Genomic DNA, 23406 nt, shown 5'->3' with positions numbered 1-23406 from the left:
ATATATATATATATATATATATATATATAGTTTTATTACCAGCTGGTTGTATATTTACATAGCTACAATTTATAACATCCTTAGTATCCATGGTCCGTATTTTCTAATCTCCCCAATTCCAAATCATAAGGTTTGTAGTTAATTGAATTCACGATAATTATGACCATCTGGTTTGTACAACTTAGTTTATTTACTACGTCGATCAGATTAATCTGTTCTTATGGACTGCGAATTCTGATCTTTGGTTCCATTTACTGATGGAGTTTATGTAAATGTCTTGCTTATGAAACTGGGTGAAATTTTTAACGAACTTACTTACTTACTTTTACGGGTTTCTTTCTCGCCCTCCGTCAGACACTAAAAGTCTGTTCAGGCGGGCCTTGGTGTGTGAAAAAATAATTTCTTTCCAGTTAATATTTTGCTCTGTATCTTATCAGTTATTTCGCTAGCATTTGTATTCAGGCTTAATAGTTTTCAGGTCACTATTATAACACTTTCTAAAAAGATAAGTCACTTGTCATGGAGATTGAATAAATTTTTTTTATATACTACAGTATATATAAAGTTTTTTTTAGAAATTATTTTTTTTTATACAATTCCTTCCCCTGTCGGGTGTGGTAATGCCATTGGTGCACTTCAGGTGTTACACTGTATGCATTACACGAAAATACCTTTGAAGCGTTCCTTCGGTCCTTATCTTTATATCCTTCTACTTTACGTCCGTTCACACTTCATTTTCCTATCTAGTTGTCCTACCAAATCTGACTTTAACCTGACCTCAGTGTAATTCTAAGGTTTTACAATCTGCAATTTGGCACTGAAAGGCCTCACGGTCCAGCATCGTAGCTATATACCCCAAATCATATAGCGAGTTATTACCGTGTACAAACGTCAATGATTTACTGTGAAAACTGTGTAATCCTGAAATGGGTTGCTGTGGCCTGATTGGTAACGTCTCTGCCTGGTGTTTGCCAGTCGGGGGTTCGAGTCCCACTCAGACTTGTTAGTGCCATTAGTGTCTGCAACCTTACCATCCTTGTAAGCTAAGGTTAGGGGGTTTGGGGGAGCCTGTAGGTCTATCTGCCGAGTCATCAGCAGTCACTGCCTGGCCCTCCCTGGTCCTAGCTTGGGTGGAGAGGAGGCTTGGACGCTGATTATATAATATATGGTCAGTCTCTAGGGCATTGTCCTGATTGCTAGGGCAATGTCACTGTCCCTTGCCTCTGCCATTCATGAGCGACCTTTAAACCTTTAAATGTAATATCTGGTTGAAAATTTGCAAGATATTACTATATCCTGACTTTTGGATTGTGGACTCTTAAATTGACATTCGTTGTACGGCCTTAATTTTTCTAAAACTCTACACAATTAAATTGATGTTCGAAATCTGGAGATTGACGTGGACATCGTCTAAACTTGTGTGTAACCTCCGATAATCTTTTGACAGTTATCATTATATGTTCTAGCACGGGCTCTCACACTTTTCTTTTCATTTGATTTACTAGCTGTGAATGTTTTTGGCAAATTTAAAAATAAAAAGCACATTACTTTCATTTATGGTGTAGGACACTTGTTAGTTTTCCTTATTGTTCCTCGTAAATTTGCATTATACTGTACATAAGCTGTTGTATGGTCGTAGTTCTATTTTGAGTTGTAATATGTATCCTAGATTTGTTGAATTTTTAAGAATTGGGAACTGTCAATAGACATTAAAATTTGAATTGTAATTGAAGAGAAATTTTGATACTGAATAGTAATTTTAGACGAGAAATCTGAATTGAAAACCTCTTTTAATTAGTTCTGATTAAAAGAATTCAGAACGGATTGGGAAATTAAAGGGAATAGGAATTGAATGGTTATGAAAATAAGAATTATTCAGAATTAAGTATTTTTCTTAAGTAATGGGAACAATTTATAAGATTATTAAATGTAGTTAAGAAATAAAACAACAACTCCAAAAAATTAGGTTATCATACATATTTGAATGAGAAGAAATGAAAAGAATAATTGAATAAAACCAAGATGAAACAAGAAAGGTAAAGTGGAGATAAGAATTTAATTTGGAATAAACGATGAATGGAAACAAAGTGGATAGAAACATGGCATTGATATTGCGCAAGCCTAACGGAGGGAGACCGTCTTATCTATGCCATATCGGAGCCCAGTTTGGGATTCGAAGACTACAGGATGGGTCCTTATCACGTGCTCTCGCATACCCACCTGCCTTCCAAATTGAGCAAGCTCTCTCTCTCTCTCTCTCTCTCTCTCTCTCTCTCTCTCTCTCTCTCTCTCTCTAACGCCAGTTGCCTATCTTGAACTTTTAATTCAATACTTCTCCATTCATCATCTCATACTTCATGATTCATATTCCTCAGCCATGTAGGCCTTGGACTTATAACTCTTCTTGTGCCTTGTGGAGCCCATTTAAAAGTTTGAACAAATTTATCTCTTACAGTTCAATTTCTAATCCTCTCCTGCTATTTAACTCTCAATATTCTTCTGAGGGCTTTGTTTTCAAATCTACAAAATCTTTTGGATATTGTTTCGTTGTCATACCACGACTCGCGTCCATACAGTAACACCAATGTCACTAAATACATATAGCCTTATTTTTATATGTAATTTCAGGTGATTTGATTACCAAATTTTACTTGACCTAGCTATTGTTTGATTTGCTTTTTTCTGTCTTTCATTAAACTCAAATTCTAAAGATCCTGTATTAGAGATCATACTTACTAAATATTTAAATGATTCTACCTCATTAATCTTTTTTCCTTTCAATTGTATTTCATCTTTCATTGGATATTCCATTCTCATCAGTTGTCTTTCTTGTTTATCTTGAACTCAACCTCATGTGATACTTCATGGATTCTGGTAAGCAAGTAAAGCAAATCCTGTGGTGTTCTTCTAATAAGGACAGTGTCATCAGCATACTTTAGGTCAACTAATTTCTTGTTACCAACCCAGTCCAATCCTTCACCATCCTCACCTGTTCTATGCATTACAAAATCCATGAGGAGGATAAACAACATAGGTGACAACACATTCCCATGGAGTACTCTGCTGTTCACTGGAAATTCATTTGATAGGACTCCACTAACGTCATCTTGGCACTAGCTATGCTCATGAATAGATTTAATCAAATTTACATATTTAAGAGGAATTCCATAATAATGCAATAGTCCTCAAATGCCATCAAAGGTGGATTTCTATATTCTACGCATTGCTGTACAAGTCTTAAAGTGAAAATTTGGTCTTCACAACTTCTACCTTTTCTAAATCCTGCTTGTTTATCTTGGCTTTTCATCAATCTTTCTCTCTAGTGTCTTTAAAATAAGCATACTATATATTTTTATGACAACTTGTGTAAGTGTGATGCCTTTATAATTATTGCAATCAGTCAGGTCTCCTTTTGTTTGCCATTTTCACCAATGAATATATATATTTATATATCAGTACATAATGTATCAGGTATTTTTTTAATGTAGAGTATTGCTAGTTATGCCATTCGAAGTCTTAAACTACTGACTTGTGTCTTCTTTCTTGATTGGTTAGTCAACATGTAATTTACTCAAGGTAGATATATATGGATTGACTCACGAAAAATAGCAGGTTAAAGTAAAATCTCTCACATTTTTTATGAAGATTACAGAAAGTAATAATATCGTCATGTATTTTCCAGGTATGTAGAAGAACATGTCCAAAGAACGGGTGTGGCCATTGAAACTCAGGGCTTCAGTTTCGTCACCAGTGGCCGAAAGCGAGAATCTCTTACCGTAAGTTGTTGACACATGTTGGTGGAAGTATGTGGGGGAATATAAGTAATTAGAATTGCTGTTTCAATCCTACTGTCAGCATTGCTTCAGGAAGTCATAGGTAGGCTGCAGTTATCTTGTCTGATTGGCATGAAATTGTGTCATCCAGGAGACACAGTATTGCACCACTTGCATTTCCTAGTTTAACCCTTAAGTACATGATTGTTAACCCGTCAATGAATAATTGTGTTATGTTTACCCGTGTATGAATAAGCGTGTTATGTTTGTGCTGTCTTAGCTATTCGTTGAGTAAATGTTTTTCTTTGGTTTCCACATTTAACACCTCTACCAATGGTATATTTTGTGTTGGGCCTCTTGTAAGTTCTGACATGTTATCAAATGTAAATTCTGTAATGGTGAAGGGTACCCAGTTATTTGCTTCTTTGAAATGCTGTATGCCATTTGACTGATTACTGTTTTAGTTTCCAGTTTTTATTCCATGTTAAATTTATCTTGATGTGCGTAGAATTTTTACCTGTTTGTTATGTGATTGTTTATGAGTGTATAATTATGGAGAAAACTGAATAGATTATGAATCTGCAGAGAAGAATGCATAATTTAAAAAATGCGAAAAAGGAAAACAATTACCGAAATGGTTTCTAACAACAACAAATTGTCAAATCTTCATTGATATTACCAAGCTTATGTAACATAAAGTAATGTATTTTGGGGTTGGAATTGAGAGAACGGAACAGAAAAAAACTAGCAATAGCCCATTTATAGAAGATCGTACATATGAACATCCTGTTAATGAACAGAGTGCAATTTCATGATGAAGTACTGTAAGAATTGTCGTTGATTTATACTCAATATATTTTGCTTACAAAGCAAGTGAAGGATATTTCAATAAGGGCTAAAATTTTGAGGTAGAGCACACAGAGAAAGTTACATTTTTTATGAAGAAGTAACTGATATGTGTAGTTGGTTGAAATAATTGTGAATTGTGTAGATATTGAAAGTTGGAGAAGAGTTGTCAGAGGGGATAGAGAGGTATTGAAGTAACATGTAATTTAATTGGAAAGTTCACAAGACACTGGAGATAGTGCAAAGATAAATGAGGATTTGGGGAAAATATGAATTCAGGCAGACTGTGCTTCAGGTGAATGAGAGTAGACAGAACTAGTCTGGCATACAGCATAGTAAAGAGAAATCTAGCCTGATGTATGGCAAAGGTGCTTAGTTGGGCAATTGATTACTATTTTGCTTATTGAAAGGCACAAAACATAGTTGAAAATATTTTGAATTATGAAATATAAATGGTGACAAAAACTCAAGAGACTGGTGTTGATGTATGCTGTATTGTATACTTAGATAACGTAATTTTCTTATTCAAAATTCAAACTAGCACCATCTGCAAATTATATCCATATTGATGGTATTGTAGACTTGTATAGTTGGTGTATTAGATCTTTAGTTGCAGTGTGGATAATATGCAAACATGTACAAGAAATAACTTAAATTTAAGTCATTCCAATTCCTGGTATGCTCACTTGCAGTTTTTTGACCCGCAGACTTGTCCTCCAAGAACTCGAAGTACAATAGTAGTGCAAAAATCAGTATCATATAAAGGGTAACTCTGTCACAAGCATTTGCTTTTCTGTTAAGCATGAGTAATTGAATATGCAACACAGTCAAAGGATAAAAAGTTGTTTTGCTTAGTTTGTCTACAGCTGCAATCTTTTGATGTTAACCCTTTTACCCCCAAAGGACGTACTGGTACGTTTCACAAAAGCCATCCCTTTACCCCCATGGACGTACTGGTACGTCCTTGCAAAAAAATGCTATAAACTTTTTTTTTCATATTTTTGATAATTTTTTGAAAAAAATTAGGCATTTTCCAAGAGAATGAGACCAACCTGACCTCTCTATGACAAAAATTAAGGCTGGTAGAGCAATTTAAAAAAAATATACGGGGGGTTAAGGGTTGGAAATTTCCAAATAGCCTGGGGGTTAAAGGGTTAATGTCTCCGTTAATTATTATTCTGTGCTTTGAAAAAGCTGGTTGTTGTAGCATTTTTTAGAAGCTGAAGTGCACTTTTTATCTTTTGAAATGCTACTTTTACCCTAAATTTTCTCAACTACTTATTTTAGTAAGCTATAAAGCACTTATGATTTATTGATAACCCACTCACTGTGTCCATGTGGATTTATATTACAAATTTTGTGAACCATCCCAATCTTCTAAGTTTAATTTCTGTTTTATATAACTTGAGGTCACCTTCATTTTAGATTTATATCTTATAAGATCTTGAATGAATGATAACTCGAGCTCTGCAAGCAGTAGACTAGTGCAAATGGAGAAATTACGAATTGTAAAATTTTTGAAAGAATTGTCTTCTAAGGGTTTGATAAAAAGTACGGCACTATAACCACAGGTTAACATTAGATACTCTGCAATGTAAACCCTGTTATGTTTTTTTTTTATTACGGATACCTTGCACCTGCCAAAGTATGTGCCTACTGTACAGTTTTTGACTTTTTTTTTTTTTTTTTGCCAAACAGATTTTTGTTTTTAATCTGCATTGGGAACTCATTTCATGGCGGTTAAGTGAGCACTTCTGTAAATTAGATCCAGGCAAATTGCATGTCTAGTGTAACTCGCTCTTTCTGGTTCTGCAAATAGAATATTCGAGTTTTACTTGTACAGGATATAGCTTACAATGTACAGTTGAACACAGGAATTCCTTGTATGTCTCACTCTGAGGAAGTGCTCTCTGTCACACCCTTATTGAGCGGAGAGTTCCTGCATTGAGCTCCTCTGACCATGGACGCATGTTCTCCCTTCACTATGTTTGGCTACTCACCACACAGGGAGGGTGTAACAGGGTGTACTTCATTAAAGCCAGAAATTCCTGTGTCCATTCATACCTCATTTGGCATATAGATGGTACTAAAAGATATTTACACCACCTTTTAGGTCTCTGATACTTTGCCTTCTCCCTTTTATTTTTTATGGATTACTTTTGTTCTCATCACTGTCTAACTTATGTTGGTGATCTTTCTTTCTGTATATAAAGTTAAATTTATACAGTATTAGTTTTTTCTGCAGCATTTGATGTTTTTTCCTCCAGGTAAGCTTTAGTACCTATCCTGTAATTTGGCATTTTTTACCCATCAGATAGTACCTTATGATGAACACAACTAAACATCAATGTTTTCGTCTTACCTGGCATATGTAATGGTAGTTACGCACTTATTTTTTTCTTTAGAATTTTTCTGTTTCCTTTGTTGAGCAGCAATATATTGAATGTTTTCAAACTGTTGTAATGTGAAATTTTGCTAGTTGCCAGCCAGTTTTGTGTGTACAGTAGATGCTTTCTTTTGCTTTCATGTTTTGTAAGTACAGTACTGTATAAGTTTTTACCAAGAAAATGCATTTTACATTACATTGTATTTATGATATAGAGATTCAGACATTCCCCAATTGTGAACTTTTTTTTTTCTCTCTCAAAACCCATGATAGCAACCATTCAGATTGTGAAAATCTGAGACGAGTTGTAATTTTAGAAAGGTGTGGGTCAGTTATTGATTTGTTTTTCTTGTAGATACAAATTATTCAAAAGTTTTATTTTGTTTTATAAATAATTCTACCCTTTTATATACATTTCATCTTTTGTAACTATATTCCAGACTGTAAAAGTCTATTGCCATCATCTTAAAGATAAAATGTTGATAAGAGAGGATCAATATTTATTTGAATTAATGCATAGTACTGACTAACCCAGGGATTCCAGTGATAGGCCATTAGACTAAACCTTCATAACTGTAAAGGAGGTTAGTGCTGTTGTTGCACCTCATGTGGTACACTGGAGGAGTTATTAAATGTTTTTTGCTGTCTTGATTTGCCCTGGAGCTGCTTTTTCTATCTATGTGTTGTCATTTTCTTGTCATAAATCAAATAGAAATGTTTGTGCTGTGGGATTTTAAAGAACTTTTATCCTGTAATTTTGTTTGCCGTTTCTGAAATACTGATACATGTAGGCTCTCCGATGATAAATGTTTCTCTAGTTTTGCATAATGAATGAGAAGCCAAATTAGCGAAAAGTATGAATGTTATCTGGAATTCAATTAGGTACAACATGTAACACTTAATATTCACGAATCATCGACAAACTTCTGATTTGTCTCTTAGGAATGAATGTGTTGTTACCTTCACATAATAAAAGCAAAGGAAATTTTATTGGATCTTGAATATTATGAATGGGTTACCTGCCTGTAAGTTTGTGCTATTTTTTCTTGTTGTAATAGCTTCAGTTTCTTTGGCAGTAGTTGCATGGAGACACAGGTGTCATTTCAAATGTACAGTACTTTTGAATACTGTAAGTGTTCAGATAAAATAAAAATACAAATGTAATTGCATGTATTCCCATAGCAAGGGATGTTTTAAGTGGGTTGCTGTTATATTTCTGCCACACAAGTTAGAATGAAGGAATGATTTTATATTGGCTTTTGTACAGTTCAGTTTATCATATTAATATGCACACTTCTCATTAGATAGAATTATTTTTTTTCACATCAAACCTTTTACTTTACAATGATAGCCTAATTCTGTAATTGTGAAAAAGTTTATTTTGAAACTTTCCGGGACATTAAGGATAAAAAAAATGGGTTACATCTAAATTGTACTTAAAATATTGTGTGGTAGGATATGTTTTCTTCTGAGAAATTTCTTTATTTGTCAAGTAAAATTATTGCACAGGATACTTTGTACAATGATATACTGTATCAAATTACTTAATTGCATCATCTATTTACAGGGTAATGCCACGCTTCATCTTTACCCACATTTTAAGCCACTGCAGGAAATTGATGGTAAGTTCTATTTCTTGTTTGTGCACAGTATTTATATCTTATTTATATTTGTATTAATGCCAAGGTAAGCATACTTACATCTAGTATTCATGGATGGTAGTGTTTTAAATGTATGTGGATATTAAACTATACTTTTTACCACCTTGGGTGGTTTTTAAGATACGGTACTCTGCAGGCATGCTTATCAGTATCTCGTACTGTCATTATTATTATTAAGTGTTACAAATTCATATCGCTTTCAGAGAAGAGCTGTAGGCTTTCTCTTGAGATGAAAATTCACATTTTGTTCTTGAATCCTCTGCAAGATGTTTTTTCATAACACCTTGTACAATGTAGGCATTAATTACAAGTCTGTTCAGTTTCCTTTAATGCCCTACTGTATATCTGTTCCTGCTTCCATTTTGCTGTCAAATATCTTGGCTCTAACTCAGTGTAATCTAACTTTTAAGTTTTTAATTCAAGAATCTTGGTCACTGAAGACACTAAGAATTGATAAATTTATTATGAAACTGGAGCATAGGTAGGGGTCTTTATTTCCGACTGCCATTTTTTTTTTTTTTGATGATGGAATGTTTACTGTTTGAAATAAATCAGATAATCATTGCCTATTGTGAGGCCAAACAGGGTAACAGGAAAGCTCGTGTAATAGTTAGGACTTAGTGGTAAATTATGGGTATTTAAATGTCTGCAATGTCCCTTAGCTGCACCCACCTTTTGGCCTGCAACACTAATTTACCATACATTATAGGGCAACTGCAGGGTTTTCCTCAGTTGCACATCGACACTAAATGTCCTAAGCATTCCGAATCAAAACCATTCCAATTTTTTGGGTAAAATGTCATATATAAATTGCTGAGGCTTTAACTATAGTCTGTTGTCAAGGTCCTTTCAGACAGTTGTGTAGCCATTTCTTGAAATCAAAATTCTGACTACGATTAGGTTTTTAATTTTGTTTTCGCTGCTCATACTAAAGTGATGGCCATTCATTTGTAATGTACTTGTATTAAACCGAGCTGAGTTCCAGTTATACTGACCTACTAAACTTCTTTTTTCCAAGTTTATTCCAACTGAAGTGCTAGTGCTATTATTCATACATAGATAAGAAGGGTACAGCAATTGTTCAGTGAAACAATAATTAGTTTTGGAGACTAAATAAAAAGTAATTCACAACGTTCAAGTTGAAAAGAAAGAAAAAAGAACAAGTTAATATAAATTAGTATTTACTATTCCTTACAACTTGAAATATTGTTGTTCGGTGATGGTATATAAAGTTTATCTCTGTCTCTGCTATCAATGGTCCCTTCCTGTCTGTCAAACATGGGTGCACGTGTGCGGAAACCACAGCTGTGTATTCTCTCTCTCTCTCTCTCTCTCTCTCTTTTAGGTAATGATTTTTATAAGTTGTTTTAATAAGCAATTTTTGTTATGTATATACTGTTACTTTTATACTAACCTTTTTGGTCATGGCAAATATTAGAAACAGGTGAGGTGACAGCTATTTGAAGTTTATGAACAATTTCATTAGTATAATAAAATTTTTCTCTTTTTGGAAAACTAGTCAGATTCAGTTAACTGTTAAAAACTACAGCATGTAGAAAAACTGAAGGTAAAAATGCACTTATTTATGGGCAGATGTCTTTTCCTCATCAGTACATTAGGGTTTGAACTGATAAGATTTATTAACTATAACCGTACAGTGTACTAGTGTGGTTTTTATGTAGAAACTGAATGAACTGTTGAGAGCATGCCTTTTTGTGTGTGTGTGTGTGTGTGTGAGTGAGAGAGTTTACATAACCAAAGTTTTCTATTGGCATTTGTGACTAGAAAAGAAAATACTGTATTCCCATACCATAATTAATATTTCCAAACTGTTCTTCACTTCTGATTTTACTTATCAACTTCACTCTGTATTTTACATATCAACTTAAATGGTGCACTGCTAAGTAATTATTGATATTATGTACTGCATAAGTCCAAAGATACAAGTTTTCCAGAAAACCACAAAAATTATATAACTGTGATGACAATACTGTGTGTACTATACAATAAATCCAATGTATTGATAATTAGAAGTGGTATGCAGTTGTTATTTGGACCGGTTTTGTGTACAAGCATTTTTGTTTTAATTGGTATCAAATTTTTTCTGCATAATGATTGTTTATTTATGACATAAACACATTAAGTTCATTTTACTTTGGAAATAACAATAATGATGCATGGGCGTGGCAATTTGAATTTAAAAATGGAGAGAAGGGGCATTTCTATGTTGTTGGTAGTCTGGTATCTTTAGGGATAATATTTGATTACCTTATTGGGAGTTATATTCTATGCTCTTGAATTTTCGGTTATATTTATTTCTTGAGAAATTCTGTTAAAAATTTTTTTAAAAAAATCAATTCCTTTCCTGTTTGAATAAGTGATAAGAAAATTTCATTGTTGTTTGAATAAGTGACAAGAAAATTTCATTGTTGTTTGAATAAGTGACAAGAAAATTTTATTGTTCAGTGTTTTTAAAAGCTATGGCAGTTGATTTTCGTATAACATTTTTCTTCATTGCTTGTCATACTTTTCTCAGAAAAGAAAAATCAATCACATGTTATTTTCAGTTTGTCCAACTCCCAATATTGTCTACTATCTGTGTAAAGTGATATGCTTTGGGTAGGTGATAGGTGGCGTTGTGTGACGTCATTGGGAGTGTATAAGTAGTGGGTCCTTGCTTATTCCACTGTCAGTACAGTCACACCCACGGTCATAGGAAGAGGATAAGCTTCCTAATGGTGGCTCTTAGGTGCAAACCGTTTGTTCAGATGCGCAGTACTTCTGTATATTTGCTAGGTTATCATCATGATAGGACAACGGTCGTCATGTCAGAAGTAATTACATTTTATTTTATTTCAGTATTATGTTATTCTTGCTGTAATAATAGATTGTGTGTATTTGCCAAGAAGATAAAATGTCAGAAGTTGATAATCTGAAGTTTGTTGTGTTGAGAATGTCTCTTCTTTGGGCTTCTAGCGAGATTAAATAGCGAGCTGCCCAATGAAGGGCTGTTCTCGGCACAGTAAGTCATCGGTGTTTCTGGAAATGTCAACTTTATACTTCGTTTCTTACCAGTGTTTTTTTTGTTGAGTATTTATATGATATTCATCATGTTTGTATGTCACTGCCATATTTGTATTAATTAGTATGCTTTACTTACAAGAGATGCTTTTTGTTGTTATCCAGTTGCAGTGTGCTATTTTTTTGAATAAGAAATTGGCCACGTATGCAGGATTAGATTATTTTCAATACATATTCTTATATTCACATCTGAGCCAGAACTCATTGTATTTTTCTTATTTGTTAAAGACCATTCATTATATTTCTATACTTAAATTAATGGGAAGAAGTGAATTTAAAGGTGCAAAATATATTTAAAGAAAGGAGCTTGAAAGGAGCTTTTGGGAAGTATTTTACATTTTAATAGGTTCATGTGTTTTTAAAGAGAGCATAATGTGAAATTTTTAATAAATCTGCAGTTTTTCATAGACACTTTTTTGGAAATTATTTGTTTTATTATTGACTTGGGAAAGCATTTCACTTATCAGAGTTGGGTTATGTTGTCTATGTATTGTAGTTATGAAATTTATGTATTGGGGCTTCATGTAGGGTTGCTGCTAGAGGTTTTAGGTATTGATTGTTATTTTAGTTCTAAAGATTCCTTCAATGTATGTTTCATATTGTAGAATATCTTGATGCTTTTATGAACTATGGTATGAAAAATCCAGATGTGTTGATTTATATCTTGTGGAAATAGCATGCCTAAACATATTTGTTTTAATAAAGATTTTGTTTTATTCATCTAGTCATATAAATATTAAAATCGGAATGTTAGCAATTCATGTTTCACCATTGGAACTTGGTGCTGAACACACTTGAAAGGATGAGATTGATTCAAGATTTTTTTTTATGCAAGCAATCTTACCTAGTTAGAATTTTCAAATAGCTCCTCATTAATAACGCTTAGTATATACTTAAAGAACATACTCTTGGAGTATTAGTTCACATTGGTTGTTTCTTTGAATATTTAGTGACCCAAGTCAGGTTCCAAAGAAATAGAAATTCAATTAAGTAGTCACCAAAAACAATCATCGTCAAAAATTGGTACAAGTGGAGACCTCTGTAATTTAGAATTCAGGCAGAAAATGCATGGCGGAAAAAATGAGAGAAATCTTACAGAAAATAACTGATGATTATTTTGCCTAGCAAAAAAACAGGCATTAGAATGCTGTTATGCTTCTGTGAAGCAAAAAAATTTACCTGAAGGTAGCAAGACAAAACCTCATAAATAATATTACAAGTACTGTAATTAAATTATTAAAACATAAAAAATTACCAGTTTAATAAGATTAACGCTAATAAGAAGTTCATTATTCGTAAAGTATATTCTATTAAAGGAAAATATGTACATTAATTTACATGACTGGAAAATTGCATTTTTGAAGACATGCACTCTAGTCTTTTTTTTTTATAAACAATTTGTAGTAAAATATGTTATGAATTCAGCACTTAGTTATTTGCTGCTGTAATTTAAATTAATATTTTGTAGATAGAATGATAATTGAATTCAGGGTTAAACTAATTTTTGCATTTTTTGGTCTATTAGGGTAAACAAGGACATTAGCAATTAAATGTACTGTACTGTGTTTTTGCATAAGGTACTTTACATTAGGGTTTGGATCTTCAGCTAACAGCCTGTTTGAGTTACCTAATAATGTATTTCAGTCATTCAGTTTAAGGATTTTCTTTTATATGTATATATATATATATATATATATATATATATATATATATATATATATGTATATATATATATATATATATATATATATATATATATATATTAAATTCCAATTGGTACACACCTTTGTTTTAATAATAATACCTGTCTATTCATACTAGAACCCAATGTATTTGTTGTTTAATGGTCATGTGAGTCCTAAACTAGGAAATTTGAAAATATATGTCTCAACAGGTGTTGTGGATTACTTGACGACAGAGATTAGCACTTCTAAACAAAAAAAGTTCAGTCTCGTTACGTTTATTGATACACCTGGCCTTGTGGATGGCGATATGAAATATCCCTTTGATGTCAATCACTCCATGCTTTGGCTAGGTAAGTAGAGACTATTTTTTTAAAAGGTAAATTTGTATGCAGTGGCAACTTTTATTTCATTCTATATGTCATGTAGTACTGTCATGTTCAGTTAACAGTAGTAATAAATGTAGGTTTTTTGATAATTGTAATAAACTTACCCTTATGTAATTTTTGTTTAAGGGTTTTTTTTTTTTCTCGGCTGACATAATTTGTGTTGGGTGATCTGGTTTCAGCAATTTAAAAATATTTGTTATAAAATGATTGTTATTTTGCAAGTTTTTATCCTTTTAATTTTTTTTCAGGTGATTTATGCGACTTGATTTTTGTCTTCTTCGATCCTATTGGTCAAGCGTTATGCAAAAGAACACTCAATATTGTAGAGCAGTTGAATGAAACCCACTCAGACCGCATGCGTTTCTATCTTTCCAAAGCTGATGAAGCTGGCCATGAAAGTGACAGACAAAGGTGAGTAAAGGTTTGAACTTTTCTTCACAAATAACCACATATTTTACTAGTCAAGCAAGGCAATTTTATGAAATTTATATATATAAAAAAAAGCTGAACACTTGCAATTTTCAGTCATTGCACTCAAGATAAATAGGATTTTTTTTTTAATGTAAAGTATTAAAATATCAAAGTCAAGCCCAGCTAAAATCCAATAACTGAAACTTATTTTAAAATGAAAATTTTGGCTCATCCAGGATACATTCTCCTTAGTTCTATTTTAGAAGCCTTAATATTACTGTAAATATAAAGCATAGTACTGTACATTGGGAATTGAATACCAGAAACAGAATTGTATTTTTTCAGGGCTGTCTCCATACAATGATATTTATTTAGGAGAACCTATTACTTTGTGACATGGGTACTTTACTTGAGAAACATTTGTTCGATACTGAGAATGTCGATCTTTGAGCATTTTTTTTCTCAAACGAGCAAATTCATTATTATACCCTATAGGTTTAGTTTAGTCGGATGGTGGTTAGGTTAATGTATCATATACCTTCCCTGTGATACTCATTTGGAAATAACTTAACCCACTGCTATAGCGCCTAATTGGTACCGCTATGGCTGAACTGAAGAACTTATGGTAATAATTCTTATTGATACCCTGACCTCACATTTTACTCCCAATTTACCCTATTTTTACCTCTTTAATGAAATTAGGTATTACTTTAACTACAAACCAAAATACTGAATATACTTGTTTTGAAGACTAATTTTGAAACTAAATTCTAGTAAGACTAGTATGTGCACCCTTTTACTGTGTTAAAAAATACAGCTATATTTGAAATAATCTGGATTTTGATTTAACTGGTGTCTCACTTAAATATATCCAATAATAATTCATGTAATATTCACATTTTAGGATCATATTTATAAATAAAAACATCACATTATAAGCTTTTCCATTGTTTACCTTTAAAAGTCGATCGGCAGTTATTTATGCTTTCCAAACCATCTGATTAAGGCAAACTATCGAAGGATTTTCATATTTCCTAAAATAAACAATTATTACTTGATCTATTATTTTCCAATTAGCATACTAATTTCAGGTTTTATTTGAAACCCTTCTCTCATATTCTGTTTACTGTTGAGTTGAATTGTATACAGAAGTTAATCAGTCTCATTCATGTTGCTGATGGACGTTAATTTATATTTTTCAAATGTGCTTTATTGTAAACCCTATGAAATTATTTATATAATGTTATAATGAAAGTATATTCTCCGGCATCTACATTTAATTACGCGATTTGCACATTCGTACCAAATTTCAATTTTGTTTCCTCCAGTGACGGACACAACTTTCCTGGGTTCCAAACATAATAGTAGCTATGAATGTTGTTTGTTTTCTCACCTCATTTATAGCTTATTAGTTTATATTTTGTTTATTTTTTCTCCATCGTGAATTAGGGTATCATGTAAAAATGTCAGTCTTATGCTACTTTGTTTACTGTACTATCGTATGATGATTGAAATACAAGTAAAACAGCAGTTATTGGATTTGATTGTTCATGACAAAACAGCCGTTTTTTGTTTGGTTAATGTGGCTGTATGCGTTTATGGACTGATTATAACTGTACTAATGATCCTTTTATCTTTTAATTTTCTAACTCAATGAAGTAGATGAGATAAAGAAATGTTAAATAAATAATAGAAATTATACATAAGCCATTATTTACCTACTCAATGACAGCCAGCAATATGTGAATTTCTTGACCAACCAAGGTGGGCTATAGCAGTTATTTAGGGCGTGATAAAGGTATTTGGGTAGCTTTTCATGTTTGCGCATTAGTAGAAAAACGCTTTAGCGGATTGCACTATAGCAGAGGGTTAAGTGTATATTGAATTTTTAGCTTTAGTGAATGTAACAGATGTTATTGTTACAAGCAATGCTGTAACCATATTTGGAAAAGCATAATACTACTAGTCCTAAGGTCTTGATAATGATAGCAGCCCAATTCATAAAAAGAAACTATATCAAAGAATAGAATATGAGAGAAGTAAAAGATAATAATAACAATCTGGATATCCATTGATAGAAATGTAAATCTCCCCAGAATGCTGGCTTTAGTGTACTGTACTTCTGTTCCTCAAAGCCTCTCATGTAAAGTGGTATCATATTGGTAATTCACAGCTAATGTGAACTTAAAAGTAAATTTTAATAATAGAGCATTGTAGTGGAAGGACTATTTGCATGTAACAGTAGTTAGGTTATTTTCACATAACATTATTTACCAATGGCTAAACCAAGTTATACCATTAACACACCTGATGGATCCCCTAAAATACTGTGTCCCTTTATAATGGCCTCCTTGCACATCAGTTTGTAATAGAGGAAAAAATTGCCCAAAAAATCTACTTGAGCACCCTTTAACAATTTAAAAGAACTCAAAACCCTAGACTATAGAAGGTCGTGGGATAGTACATGTAGCATTATCCAAGACTATAAAATATGGAGTTGATTAAGGTGTTTTTTTGGGGGGGTAAATGTTTGCATTTTAAAAAAAAAATTTATGGTAAATGTTTGCATTTAAAAAAAATATATTTTATGGTAAATGTTTGCATTTTTTATTTTGGGGTAAATGTTTGTCTTTTTTTTTTGTCAGCTTATCCTTTATAATTTTCAGGGTGATGATGCAGATTGTTCAAGAGCTGTGTAAGCGTCCAGGACTGAACAAAACTGGCTTTGATATGCCAACGATCTACATACCAAATCCCAATAAAGTATGGTTCAATAATGCATCATTTATTTTCTGCTAGCTCTTGTTAGTAATAAGAATTTTTTCAAACTTCTGAAATAAAATCATTTTAATTTTAACTTAATTTTCTTGTATGAAGGGAAGAATTTTGAGCTAATTGAAATGCATTAATAACTAAATTTTAATTTGCAAATCAGTATATTGAGAGGGAGAGGAAATTACTAATTAGATGAATGTAAATCAGTGTACTATATATTAGTGAATTTTTATCCTCTCTTTTAGAGAATCAAGTAACATTACTACTATTACAGTACAGTATTGCTAGTCAATTACTCTTATTAACACCTTGCTCCACCTTACAGTCTACAAGATGTGTGAACCAAATTGAAGATGTTTGTAAAGACATTGAGAAGACTATCAATCAGACTATACAGAACACATTAAATCAGCTGGAGAAGGATTGCGAGCAGATTTCAAAACTAGTTGATAGTGCTATCAAAGCCGATGACCAGGCTCGATCTTACAACTTCCGTGCTAAGGTATAGTAAAATCAATACTTTTGAAGGTGTTCTAAATCTGTGGAACATACTTTTATTGTCAACTTGAAAAAGTAACTATTTTCATTCATTTACAATGGTTTTTTAAAGTTATTTGAAAAATTTTTGTTGTTTGTAAGTTATGACAGCTATTTGGGATCAGATATATGTAAAGTATTCTAACCAGAACAGAGATTCATTTCTATTCTTGATAAATGACCTAAATGAATTGGAAATTAATGCAAGGAAATGACAAAAAGTTTAGATGGGGTCAGATAGATGATGCCAAGAATCTTTAGTAGACCATTCCAAGAACAGTAGACATCCTTTCTCTTGGCATATCAAATATTATTATTAATATTCTAACCAAACTGCCAGGTTGAAATTAACTCTGGTAAGGCTATTAGTAATGTTTACAAGATTATTATTTTTAATGTCTCTTATGCTAACAACTTAACTTATCCCTTGGTGTCTTGAGAATGCTGTCAGAGTTTCACTATCGATAAAAAATTCAAAATACAGTACTCTTATTTTCTAATATATCAGAATTTTAAGCCTTTTACGATCCTTTAAATCCAAAGGAAATCAATTATTAAAAAGAATTGTTTAGTGAATTTAAATTCCTACTTATTGGTTTATTTAAACTAATGAATCATTTGTTCCTATGCAAATACAAATCTTTATTAATAAATTATTTTTGTACAATCTTATGTGATTTATTTTGTACAGCCAACCTAAGATACTTTTAGATGGAATTTTTTTCTTTAAATTTGTAATGTATTTGTATTTAGTTTTATATTTTCTTTTCCCATTGTTCTTATAGTATTGACAGGATTGAAAGTCACTGCCTATTATAAAACTAAATGCATACCAAAGTAATGTGTTTTTCTTTAGAAAAGTTATCCAGTTTCCACATTTTACCATTTGTTTAAAAATTTGAGAAGGATTCTTCCTCTTATTACAGCTTGTTGTTTTCCAACTTGATAAATCATCGATGCTTAAAATTTTCATATTTCACAGGTTTAGAAGCCTATATAAATACAATGACCATGTTAATTGATTCTTGCATAAACAAGACTAAATTATAAGCCATTTAATAACATGAAACTAAAATACTGTCACTACAAAGAGCTTGTTCTGTTACTAAAGTAGTGATACCACAGCTCTTGATGTAATGCACACAAACATTTTGTGTACCAGAACCAAATTTGGTTTCAATTTATAAAATAACCTCCATTACCATGTCTCAAATCTTGCAACTGAGCTTTATTTAAGATTTTTTATCAATTATCTGGTAAAATTAACTTGGGTATTACAGTAAAATGGAAATACAGAATAACAGATGTAAATAGTTTAGTGCAGCTGAGTATTTCCAGCGTAGCCGATATATTTTCACCGAAATTTATCATCGAATATGAAGAAATATGCCTAGTTTTCAAGTAGACCTTTGAGAGCATAATTTTCAAGATGCAAATCCAATTGATCTATCTCATTAATTGAAAGATTAAACTGATTTCCTCATTGATGCGAAATAAGCTGTCTAGTTTTGTCCTTGATCCATTGAGTTGGTATTGCTGGTGATCGTTGTACTAAACAATGCTTTTCGTGATAAAATGGGCTCATATAAAATTATTTGCTGCAAAAATAATAGATCTATTGATTGATTCCAAATCTTTCATATTCTATGGAACACCTTTGAAGTAGAGGTCTGTAATTTTCCCAGTGAAGTATGCTAACAAAGTGGTCAGGTTCAATAATATTGTAATAATATTTTTTTCATGGACACTGGTTTAAACATGGAACTGGTTATTTTTCGGTCCTAAAATATTTCGATTAGAATCTTAAATGGTGGGGAAATGATTGCTGTTGGAACAACTTTCAATACCAGTTCAGTATTACATTTATTACATGAACAAGCCAATCTTGTGATATCCCACATTGACAGATATGTACATAATTGAAATTTTTTCTCAATTATAATTTCAGGTTAAGGGGATTTCGTTGTCATTGTTTGGTTTTCTTCTGCCTGTTGCACTACTGTTGCAACTCCTTGTAGCTTCTGCTCCAAGAGAGGTCCTCATAAACTTGCTGGGAGAATCTCTAGCTCAATCAACCATCGGTTTTATGGTACAGTATTGCTAAATCATTATTATTTACTTATTCTACATAAGTATAGGTATAAAAAAATGTGTTGAAGCATTTTCATTTTAACTTTTCAAGTACTAGATCATAGAGCATTAATTATAATTTAGAAATTAAATTATTCTAATACCCAAGTTTATGATTTTTCTTCAAAGGAGGAGATTAAGTAATAAATTTGAAAAATCAAATATTTTTCCCATTGTAAGACAGTCTTATCTAGGCAGTGAGGTGACTGGTGTACTTCCGACTAGATCCAATAGCATCTCCCATTTTAAGTATCTCATTCCTTTATATTTGAAATGATCTACGAACTTATCCACTCAGTTCCCAACATGTGATTATGAAAGAGCAGTATCAAAACCTTTTACTAAGAGAACATTTACAAACAATAATGGGGACTTTGATACTAACACTATTTCCAGGAACAAACCTGGATCATTAATAAAACTTGATTGAGAAGATAGCCATACACGACCCATTCCTAATATCTAAAAAATTAGTCCTCTGTTATTTCCTTCTTTAAATTTAGATAAAGCTTCAATCCTTACACCACTAAATTTACTTTAACACTATTTCCAGGAACAAACCTGGATCATTAATAAAAATTGATTGAGAAGATAGTCATACACTACTCATTCCTAACAACTAAAAAATTAGTCCTCTGTTATTTCCTTCTTTAAATTTAGATAGAGCTTCAATCCTTACACCACTAAATTTACTTCAAGGATATGGCTGTGTGGGTAAGAGAAACTTGAGCAGTGGCAGGGATATGATGGTCGTAGAACCAGACTGAACTAATATTCCTCTCTTATTTTTTCTAAGTTATGTTTCCCTGTCCTGCTAAGTTCAGCGATACATAAATACTAATCCATTATATATTCAATCAAGCTTTTGACATGTCTTACAATGAGGCAACGTAGACGATTATGGAACTACATATCATGATGTTAAGTAGCAAGTAAAACATCATATTTATCCTACAAACCACAAAAAAATGTGCTTCAACAAAATTCTGAAACAAGCTGAGGTAGCAACAGTACGGGATTTAGCAATATGAAGCTACATTTGTGGTAGAAAACAGGCAAGGGTGGTTTGTGGCACCCCAGCAGTATCAACCAAATTTTGTTGAATCCCTCATTAGGCTGGGAGAGAGAAGAAAAGTCCCCATTTGTTTTTGTCTTTTTCTGCTATATCCCCAAAAAGGGGTAGGATGTGCCTTGGTAGATAGATAGTTCTTTTTATTATTATTATTCTCTTGCCAGGTATTCTCCAGATAACCTGAAGGTTTCATAACTTACGGGGTAGAGCTATGGCAAGTTAATCCTTCTATTGTGCCTTTATTTAAGTCTAAATTTTAAAATTACATTCTAGGGTTATTACTCTTGGCTGCTTATCTTTTTGGAATTTATTAGTTTCCTTAAAGTAGTATTGAGGTTATAGAAGTAACTCTTTGTTGTTAATTGATTATTATGCATTTGAAAAACTTTCAAGTTTAGATGCAATTTTTATTAATTTTTTTTTATTTTATTTATTAATCTTTTATAGATTTGTCTTAATTCTATTTGGGTCTGAAGGATATTTTGAAGTACCACTCTTATTTATGAACACTCTATTAGAACCCCCAAAGGTGAAGTGCACTTTTAATCCGGATTAAATATATTGCCATAAATAGAGCAGTAATTGTGTTTTACAATTTCATGTTAATCTCTCTATCTCAAATTTTTCTTTTTTAGGCACCAGCAACCGCTTTTTGGGAAACTATTTCAGATGACAATCAGGTTGTGGTCCTTGGTTCAGTTCTTGCCATGTCTGGCCTTTGCCTGCTTGTGTCACGGTTCTTAAACCAGTCTAAACCAACTCTACAAAGACGTTCTAGGAAAATCCTTCTAGAAAAGAGGGAATATGTAAATACACACGTTAAATCTCAGAAGGTGAGAAACTTCCTTATTCCTAAAAGGGTTTGAAAAATCTATGCATAAGTTTAACTAAAGTGAAACATATTACTGGTGTATTATTGTAAAGTGAAAAATTAATTGCAATGTATGCATTTAACTCTTATTTTATTTACTTGCAGCAAAAATTGTATTCCGAATACCTCCAGCAAAGTGTTTCTGATCAAGATCTGTAATTGAATCTCCCAGTGTGAAGAAGGTTCCTACAAACATGACAGCTACAGGAGTACAAAAGACATATTTTCTACAGATCACCTTGTGCCTAAACTTTTTTACTCATATTTTAATTATTAATCACTCAGAATTTTAATTATAATTTACTATTTGTGTGCTATTCAGATATTTACAGTTTTATACAAGTGGACAATAATGAATTTTTATAGTAGGAAAATCGGACTGTTTCAGCTTTCATGTTTTCCTTATATATCTATTGTTTATTTAATTTGTTGATGCCAATGATTTATAGAATTCATTACCGGTACTGTATTATGTAAGAAGCATATTCTTTTAATTAAAATAAAATCACTTATTTCCAACCACGTATAATTTGTCATTTACACTTGCATCTGGCAGGAATACTATGAGAGTATGTAGATATATATCATATGTTTAATGTATATTGTACACATTTTGATGTATATGACTTCTGTCCAAAATCTTAAACTGCTAAAAATGGTGAGAAAATCAAATGGTGCATTACAAATTAACAAAATTTTATTCTACATAATTTCCTTAGTATACATCTTTGTTCCAATGTGAAACAAACCTTCGTCATTCAATAGGGGCATACTCTAGCGTGAGCTGCAAACGGCCAATGAAGAATCATTGAGGTTTTGGCGGCCTTCCTCCAACATGACTCGGCCATGGGTAAGCCATTCTAATTGGCCGTTGTCCTCTTCAGACTTGTGCTTTCATCTGGCCTTTGAAATTGTTTTCTCATGTTTTAATTGCTTTTAATCAGTTTTCCAGTATGTGTGAAGCAAATGACTGTAACGTGTAAGTGTCCTGAGGTTGATGGACGTTGTTGTGGAATGTACAAGAGTTATGAGGATGTTGATCCTCATCCTTTGTGTCTGGCGTGCAGGGGCTATGCTCCTCGTCTGAATCTCCTTGTGTTGTGTATGTAGTAGTTATCATCCCAATGGGAGAAATTTTCATGGAAGGAGAAAAAGAGCAAAGTGTGATCTTTCTCCTTGAGAATCTTTATTGAGGTCGGACAAGACGCTTAGGACAAAGGCCTCGGTCTTCTCTTCTAACATATTTCCCTGCCTGCTCCTTCTTCATCAACTTTTCCCAAAGGGAGATGAGGAAGGATGACAACCAAGTGATGCCTGAGGTCTTCACCCCTTCTGTTGGCATAATTAAACAGATGAGCCTATGCTTGAGGTTGATCTTCAAGCTACATCTTAGTCAGTCATTGAGCATGTTCCAACTGAAGCTCGCCATTCTTTAGTTGAGAAGCACCCTATAGTGCCTATGCTTTCCCCTCTTGCGAGCCGTCTTGATGCCTATGACCAAATGTTTGTATCCAACTATGGAACTTAAGGTGAATTCTCGGGCTACAGCCCGCGATCCTCACCAGTTCATTATGCGAGTCACTCGCTAAAACATTACCACTCGTTGGATTGCTCGCCATTGTTATCGACGAAACATGCACTTCCTTTTGCTCCTAGAGATCAACATACACATATATGTATGACATCAGGAAGGAGTTAGCCTCATCCTTAAAAAAGCCTCTTTGGATAAGTCCATACCGAGGCTGGATGAACCTCGTAGGGTACGTAGAGCAGAGCTCCAACAAAGAGAAAG

General features: G+C 32.7%; 1 protein-coding gene across 1 annotated transcript in view; it reads left to right on the top strand.

The window, feature by feature from the left end:
• Positions 1 to 22133, top strand: part of LOC137630382 (EH domain-containing protein 3-like) — a 74879-nt gene extending 52746 nt beyond the window's left edge. The window contains exons 4-12 of the mRNA XM_068361828.1: positions 3683 to 3776; positions 8573 to 8627; positions 13642 to 13782; positions 14067 to 14229; positions 16896 to 16992; positions 17330 to 17506; positions 19490 to 19630; positions 21379 to 21576; positions 21720 to 22133. Of these exons, the coding sequence (XP_068217929.1) occupies positions 3683 to 3776; positions 8573 to 8627; positions 13642 to 13782; positions 14067 to 14229; positions 16896 to 16992; positions 17330 to 17506; positions 19490 to 19630; positions 21379 to 21576; positions 21720 to 21773 (1120 nt within the window). The 3' untranslated portion in view covers positions 21774 to 22133. The remainder of the gene's footprint in view (positions 1 to 3682; positions 3777 to 8572; positions 8628 to 13641; positions 13783 to 14066; positions 14230 to 16895; positions 16993 to 17329; positions 17507 to 19489; positions 19631 to 21378; positions 21577 to 21719) is intronic.
• Positions 22134 to 23406: the final 1273 nt, after the last annotated feature.

Source organism: Palaemon carinicauda, chromosome 38, assembly GCF_036898095.1.
Source record: "Palaemon carinicauda isolate YSFRI2023 chromosome 38, ASM3689809v2, whole genome shotgun sequence".
NCBI lineage: Eukaryota > Metazoa > Arthropoda > Malacostraca > Decapoda > Palaemonidae > Palaemon > Palaemon carinicauda.
The sequence above is the reverse complement of the archived record's forward strand: the minus strand, read 5'-3'. Positions and strand labels throughout refer to the sequence as shown.